Genomic DNA, 8,737 nt, shown 5'->3' with positions numbered 1-8,737 from the left:
CAACACAGTATATATTTATACTATTAAGAAGTATAAGTAAAAGCCTCTTATTTTGACAATTGGTGAAATATAATATATATTTAAAATTCTGACAATGGGATTGGGCAATTTGACAGATCTCGTAACCACCATAAATAAATTAAGAAATACAAATTATACCTTTTTTTTTGTTCTAGATTGACTACAGATTAACATAAAAACATAAATAGCTTAAATCTCATAACATTATACTTTTATATGTATTAAGTATTTTTATTATCTTGACTTTTAGGCCTTGCCTGGCTAACAATATATATATTTATATATATTTAGTATTTTTATTATCTTAACCTTTAGGCCGTGCCTTGCTAACAATACAGAAGTTATAATGATGCAGAGCACATGTACTCATGTTACCATATCCAATTAAACTAAAACTGACCTTTGTCTCTACAAAGTGACCTGACTTGATTGTGTTTTAGTGAGCTAGTATTTTGTCACAGTCACATTTTCAATTATTATACATTATATATATATATATATACAGATATATACTATTACAATTTACAAATAACTTCTTAATCTTATTTTGCTTAAAACACAGAGCAGTAAATAAAGAAGTAAAGCGAATAATTATCTCTTCTAGTTCCAACCTTTGTACTCTGTTGCTGCTTGTCATAGCTTGCTAGGCCTTAAGAAATTTTGCAGGTGGAGGATGTGAAACAATATTTTTTTTTGGTTTTATACATAATTTGAATAACCAAAAAATCATAAGTTACTATACAGATACCACAGAATTCCACTATAATTTATCAAGCTTAGTAACTAAGCTGTATTTCAGTCTAAAAAAATAAGAAATTTCAAGCACCCTATAGACACAACTTACCTCCTTGAAATCTTGATTCGAAAGAATGAGATAGTGTCTTAAACTTTGAAATGGATGAGAATGCCACTAGGTGGCCAATCTGAGCTTTCGATTGGTTATTCATGTCATATATAGAAATATGTATGTATAAGAGACCGTTTCCAAACATGGAGAGAGGTGAGCAGGGCCGCTGCATTTCATTCAGTACATGAATAAAATCTCAGCAAATAGAAAAGATAGGAGGTTCATATTTTTTATTCTAGCTTGTCAATATCAGTAATTTGAGTTCTTAATTTGTACAAAACTACAAAATTTGTCTTTTAACATCATTAACATCTAATGTGAACAAGTGCTGCATTCAACATACCATGTGACACACAAAAATTGATGTTTAGGTGTTGTTGTTTTTTAATATTTATAAAGTAAGTGTGTTAATTTTTAGTTAAGGTATATCTGGAACATAAACTAATTTCAGGAAGAATGGTTGTCTGCTTAACCCTATCACCATGGGTATCCTTCACTGCACATGACACAAGATTTTAGTGTCTTACATTCAAACTTTTATTAAACTACTTTTTGTTTATGTTATATCAATTAGAATAGCATAAACTCTTAACTAATAATCCATAGTTTAATAGTATACAAGTTCTTAATTCTACTATGCAATATTAAAAAAATCCACAATTTCCCTAGTGTGACAAACATGACACATTTTCTCTTAGCATGTCATCTTTCCTATTTTATCCACCACCCCTCGAAAAAGTAAGGGATTAAACATAAATTACACTCTGTAAAATTGTCATTGCTCAGACAAACCATAATTTTTTATAGTCTTCAATTTTGTTTGGTTACAGAGCTATCAAATAGAAAATCAGGCCCCTCCTGCCACGCCTACCTTTGACCAATGGGGAAAGGGTTAAATTCATCCATCATTTTTTATAAATTTTTCTTTTAAACTATATTAAAGTGACAACTTCCACTACAATCAAAGCAAGTTCATTCTATAAGTGAAATAACCTATTGGAAAAAATGAAACTTAATCTTAATTGGAGCTTCCCAGCCTGTCATTTTTCAAATTTTGACTTGTGTTTGCTCATTTTATTTTCTTCTGAATAGAGCACAAAGAAATCTGAAGCCTTAATCCTATCAATTTCCCACAAAATCTTGTTAACTTCCTATCTCAAAAGTTGAGAGATCTCATCTTATTCCTTTAAGATACCCCTTTTCATCCCTGGAATCAATTTAGCAGCCTTCATCTGAACCATTTCCAACAAGTCAATATCCTTTTTTAGGTAAGGCAACTGAAACTGTACACAGTATTCCAAGTGATGCCTAACCAGTGATTTTTATAAGGAGATAACCTCTTTTAACTTGTAATCAGTATCTCTATAAATATACCCTCAAATTCTATTAGCTTTACTATTAGCTACAGAGCACTAGCTTGATGATTTCACCACTATGTCAAGATTCTTTTCTTGTCATGTTACTGAGTGGGCTTCCATCTATATTAAATAAATGTGTCATCCAAGTTATCATTACCCAAATTTGTAACCTTGCACTGACTGTAATTATAGGTCCTTTGCCAAATATTTGTCCAATTAACTGATTGATCAAGTAATCCTATAGTATATAAACATTCTTAAAACAGCTAGAAATACCCAAGAGTTTAATGTTATTTGTACACTTCACTAATATTTAATTTATGTCCCTACAAAAAAAAAAAAAAGGCATTAACATGAACGTATAAAAAAAGCCAAAGCACTAACCCCTCAGACACTCCACTAGTAGCAAAAGGTCAAGTTTAGACTCCATTAACCCTTTACAGACTGGGTGGGTGGTGATGGTAGGGGATCATTTACATCCTTTGATATTTTCTTTTTCAAGTGGAAATGGTTAGCCAAATAGCATGAAATTCTGTTGAGAGCCACTATTTTGAAAAAAAAAGCATATTTCCTATCATTTTATAATTCTGTTTTTGCTGCTGGTGTTGTTTTTGTCATAAAGTTCCATTCCACATATACAATCAGTTTCAACTTGATTGATATTCATTAACAAATTTCTTTTACTTGCAGTAGTCTACTACCAATGACAAGCCACAAAAATACAGTGAAAATTGACAAAGATTTATCTATGATTTACATCCTGACCTATAACAATGGTGTCAGGTCAGGCTAGGTAGCAATATGTCTGCTAACTATATTCTTAGTTGAGATCAATTATATCTTACAAATAGTTTCTTTTCAATACATAACTTCTTTTACTTACCTACATTGTGAATATGATAAACATTACAATAATATTCAATAAATAAGGATTTGAGTCATTGAAATATTTTGTCATCACCTACCGTATTCTCAGTTATAATCTTTCTACTTACTACTAAGGGACGAATATATACAAGAGTCAGCTCAACTCCAATATTTTGCATACAATGCTCAGGATTGGGAATACTACTATCTTCTCTTATAAGAACAGAGCAGAAGAAAGCCTTAAAAAGCTTAGTCCTCTTAATGTCTTCAACAAAAACCATGTCATCAGCATCCTTGGTGTTACTTTTAACATTAACCAGCTATTTTTTCTAAAAGCATTTTATTTTCCTAATTACTTTAACCAAATCCCTAGCTTTTCTATAGTTCTGTAAATCTTCCATAATATTTGTCAATTTAAACCTCTTACACTTAGGAAATTTATCCTTGATATTCTTCTTTGTGCTGATTAGGTTTTATATTATTTAACATAACATTTTGGGACAACATAGAACCTATTGTTCCATCTTCTAAGCTAAACTAAAATTATTAATAAATAAATTTTTAAAAAATCATAAAGCCAGTCCTTATCATTCATATACTTATCAAGCTCTCTTAAACTCCCTTAAATTTACTGCTTCTACATCATCCGAAGGCAAATCATTCCAAAGGCCAACCACCCTGTTAGAAAAATAAAACTGTCTTACCTGAAGATGACTCCTACCCTGCCAAAATTTATATTTGTATCCCCTAGTCCTACTATTCTCACAGTCAAGTATGAAAAAAGATGATGAATCAACACTATCAATTCCTTTTACAATCTTAAACACCTCAATCAGATCCCCTCTGACTCTTCTTTTTTGAAGAGAAAACAATTTTAAAGATTTCAACCTCTCCATCCCAGGCACCATTCTATTAACCCATTCCAACAATTCAATGTCTTTCCTAAGGTAAGGAGCCCAAGACTGAACACAAATGTGGCCTTACAGTGACCTATACAATGAAATTGTAGCCTCTTTAGACTGTATTCAATATTTCTGTAGATATAACCTAAAATCCTATGTGCAATACCATTAGCAACAGCACACTGCTTGGATGGGTTTAGAGACTGATCAACTATTACACCAGGATCCCTTTCTTTCATGACACTATTAAGGTTATTCCCATCCAAATTATAACTTATAATACAAATTATGATAATCTACATGCATTATCTTGCATTTATTATAATTAAACCCATTTGCCATTTAATTGCCCAACTCACTAAATGATCTAAAGCAATAAAAAAGTTCCAATTATACAATAAAAACATTTAAAAATCAAAGAAATACTATTGAACTTAAAAGGTAAGAAAAACAGACACACACCTTTTAGTGCAATAACTTTAGAAGCAGGGTTCATGATAGCAGAATCAGCTGAAATAGGTCTCCGGATGGGATTTGTTGGATTATTAATGTCAATAATAACCACCTGAGCCGAGTCACCCACCTTCTCACGCACACATATGTACTTATCAGACTCCATGGTAAGTGTGTTGAAGCCAATGTTGGCAGCATTGATTCCAATACTGGTGAGCTACAGAAAAATAATTTGAATAACTTATTTTCAATCCACATTTTTTGAAATATCACTACTGTAGCTATGAAACCCATCCTTTTTTCTAAACGAAGAAAACTGAAACATTAATACCAGAATTCTTAGAAACAAAACACATTATTTATGTGAACCTTTACAACTGAAACAGAATATGCTCACAACTCAAAAATGTCAGGTCCAGACTTTTATAAACAACACATTCAAACTTAAAAAATGTCTATCTCAAAACTATAGTCTTGATACAAAAAGTTAAGAAAAAAAACTTATTCAAATCTAATCATAAAAAAAATCTGTTTGATAATACAACACTTACAATATCTCTAATTAATTATCACTCAATATTTCTGAGTTTTAAAGAATATCCAATTTATGTTAAAACATTTTCAGTTTTTCTTTTATATAATCACAAAATGTACTGCTGGTGTAAACAACTAGCAAGGTAATTTATTACACCTGCATGATATTATGTCAACTTGCAAATTCTTACTGTAATTTTTATAAGATTCATTTGTGCATTTTAATGAAGAAAGAGTTTCTTTTTGCAAACAATATTATAGCACATGACATGATCCAGATTTTTTTCATGGATGTCAGCTGTGTCAATAGGCATGTAAAACCATAAATGCACTATTCTGAAATAACAGACTATCAAAACAAAATCACATATAATGACTTTCAGATATTTTCTAGCAGATTGTTGGGCAATTTTGACAAGATATGTACCATGGAATACTGAAAACCACCATTTTTACTTAAGAAATAAAATCAGTACATACCAATAGATAGTGCATTCTTAATAAAAATTCTTTATAAATTATAGTTGTCTTCAATGATATATAACAAATAAAATGTGCAAATTTTGGACCAATGACGTAACATTACGTTAGTAAATGACCAATAATGAATTACCCCAATACTTGTTTACACTGGTAATACATTAAGAAACAATAATTTTAAAGAGGCGTGAATTAGCATTATGCATAAATAAACTCAAATTCAAAATAAAGCTCAACTAACCAACAGACTAGAGTAGAAGTTATGTAAATATAACTATAATGATAATAAATACAAAATAAAGGCACGTCACATCAAAGGTACCAATGAACTGAGTATTATTAATTTTCTAAACGGCAACTGTGTCAAAAAACTAGGGTCGGGGATCAGGCTACTGCCACAGTAGTACTGGTACTAATTAAAAAGGGGCGTAATTAGTTTTAACCTAATTGTTGTGCTTATCAGTACAATAACATATAATTCGACTAACGGGAGTGACAGTAGGTTTAACATACTTATAAATTACATAATACAGTTTAATACATTTACGCTGTATTTGTGTTTATAATAAGCTGAATAATGATTAATCAATTTAATGTAACGTTCAGTTATAACTTAGAGTCAAAGGTCTAGTTTTATCAAATACACTATTTATTTACACTTAAACTTTAAGTTAAACTTAAACAAATTACAATCACTTTTTTTTACTGAGGAATACGGTTAAACAGTTATCTTCATATATTTCACAAGTACCTGTACATGCTCTTGAAATCGTATTGGTAAAAGTTGTGTCATTTTAATAACTTCAACTCCTTCTGTTATTTAAAAATTAACGTCGGTTAATCACTTCCGACACACGAATCCCCGGTTCGCCCTCTTACCAATTACTACTATCCAATATGGCGGATAAAGTCTAAAGAAATCGACAAGAAATAGTTCCAATATAGTTATACGTATTAGAAAGAAAATAATGAAAATGCGTAAAATTTCTAAATTTAATTGACAACATCAAGAAATTAATAACAAAATCATTTAGTATGAGTTACACCGCTGATACCAAGAAAAAACTCTCCTATCGCGTGACTAGCGGATGAAACTGTTCATCATATTGCCACATATAACTCCCTACTAATGGAACCGTTCGCGCCACCTATGTTAAAATAAATTTAATATGAATGATATATTACAATGCTTTGGAACAATAAATAAGCAGTTTTGCTATAGAGTTGGCATTAATTATATCAATCTGCAGGGCAGACTCAAAGAGGGTTCGAAGGGCTCAAAGAACCCACCGCAAAATTTTAGGTGCGCAAAAATAGATTTAGAAAAAGTATTAACAATCAAAAAGGAAAAGGGATAATAATGGCTCGAGACGGCTTGAATGGGTAATGAATAAAAACTTTAATATAAGTTTAACATCACAGCAAATGTACAACGTTTTGACAAGGTTTTGTCATCATCAGGTACCCTTGTCGAAACGTTGTACATTTGCTGTTATGTTACACTTATATTAAAGTTTTTCTTCATTACCCATTCAAGCCGTCTCCAGCCATTATTAGTCTCAAAGTGGGTTCCTCGTCATCGAAAAGGAAAAGGGATGTTTGGGGTGAAAATTTGAGTGCAGAACTTAAATAAATATCAATTCTAATACTCAAATACCGGAAAATTCAACTCCAGATAAAGTCTTATTTTTTAATATGTGAAAACCAAATAAAAGAAAAATTTCCAAGTATGTTTATTGTTCTAAGAATTTTATTAACTTTTCCCGTTAATGTGGCATATGGCGAAATATCGTTTTCGAGATTAAAGTTCCACAATGGGACAAAAAAGATTAAACAGTCTAGCAATAATATCCATAGAAAATGAAATGGCTCGGGAAATTAATATTGACAAATTAAAGGATTGTTTGTTTGTAGTTAAGCTACACAAAAGGCTATCTGTTCTCTGCCCACCACCAAGTTAAAGGATTGTTCATTTGTTTGAAGTTAAGCACAAAGCTACACAATGGGCTATCTGTGATCTACCCACCACGAGTATCGAAACCCGGTTTCTAGCGTTGTAAGCCCGCAAACATACCGCTGTGCCACTGGGGGGGGGGGCAAATTAAAGGAAACTTTAGCCATGTTAAAAGTTCGTAAAGTTTCATTTTCTAAAGACTAATCTTTATTTTTTTATGTGTAGTTTTTACTATTGTTACATATCTGCTTATTTGATAATTTCCGGTAAAAATTCTTTCCGAGAAACTTCAGCGATACAAGTCCCTTCTTGATTAAAACTAGTTTATTCTTTCTCGATACAACTTTTTGTAATACACAGAATTTCCACAGTCACTTGAAACTGAACAACCTTTATAACATACGCTATAAATCGCAGTGATTCACACACTTTACTTAAGGTGCCTTCTGTTCGCTTGACTCAATTATCTATCTCTTCAATCTATCTATATCTCTTCTATAGCAGTCCGGTATTCCAGGCTTATATACTAAAAACGAGGGCGCCTGGTAAACACTCGGAGATTCGCGGAGTTCCTTGATAAGTCATGATCCTTCTAGAAACTCCAGCGCGCATGTTCCCAGTTCGCGTGACTTCCACTGTCGTAACACTGCCCCTTCCTTAGTATTGTTCATCCCGAACAATAGTCACTTACATTAAACCAATAGATAATTAACAATAACTTGATTAAATATACAGAATTTACAAACTCAAAATTAAAATACAACAAAGTCTCTTAATTTTACAGGACGTATCTTTTTCCGTACTGGTATCTGTCTCACTGGCTTCTGCTTCACGTGGGGTTCATCTGTTCCATCAGGAAATGTCCTATTATCGGTAACAGTTGCATCAGTGGTCGTAACTTCATTAACGGCTTCACTGTTTTCTTTCTCAAATCCGGGTAGAGTTTCTTCTTCGACAGTGGTTTTTTCAGGTGACACGTCTTCAGCAGCGTCATTTGTTCCATTGTTCACTTCATTCCAACTGAAATGTCCTGGACCGTTATAATGCTAAAGCCTTTCTCCTGGTACAAAGCTGACTTCAGTAGATTACTTATCATATGATAACGTCATCGAATCAGCAGACGTTTTCAAGTTTGAACGCACTTGATGGTGACTATCATCCATCCTTTCAGATAACACTTTCATGAACTCTGGCACGTTTTCAGCCAACTCTTTGTAAGATGGGCGTCCTGTTATCAGGTCCACTGACAACCGAAGTTCCCGACCAAACATAAGCTTTGCTGGAGTATATCCAGTGGTTTCATGCTCTGCTGTTCTATAGG

General features: G+C 32.2%; 1 protein-coding gene across 1 annotated transcript in view; it reads right to left on the bottom strand.

Moving 5' to 3' along the window:
* The window catches only part of LOC106461341 (clathrin heavy chain 1-like), a 72,861-nt gene extending 66,295 nt beyond the window's left edge, over positions 1 to 6,566 (bottom strand). Inside the window, exons 1-2 of the mRNA XM_022388209.1 lie at positions 6,214 to 6,566; positions 4,458 to 4,665 (exon numbers count right to left, since the gene is read on the bottom strand). Coding sequence (XP_022243917.1) covers positions 4,458 to 4,665; positions 6,214 to 6,255 — 250 coding nt within the window. The 5' untranslated portion in view covers positions 6,256 to 6,566. The remainder of the gene's footprint in view (positions 1 to 4,457; positions 4,666 to 6,213) is intronic.
* Between the last annotated feature and the right edge of the window lie 2,171 nt (positions 6,567 to 8,737).

The sequence above is a fragment of the Limulus polyphemus genome, unplaced genomic scaffold, assembly GCF_000517525.1.
Source record: "Limulus polyphemus unplaced genomic scaffold, Limulus_polyphemus-2.1.2 Scaffold937, whole genome shotgun sequence".
Taxonomy (NCBI): domain Eukaryota; kingdom Metazoa; phylum Arthropoda; class Merostomata; order Xiphosura; family Limulidae; genus Limulus; species Limulus polyphemus.
The sequence above is the reverse complement of the archived record's forward strand: the minus strand, read 5'-3'. Positions and strand labels throughout refer to the sequence as shown.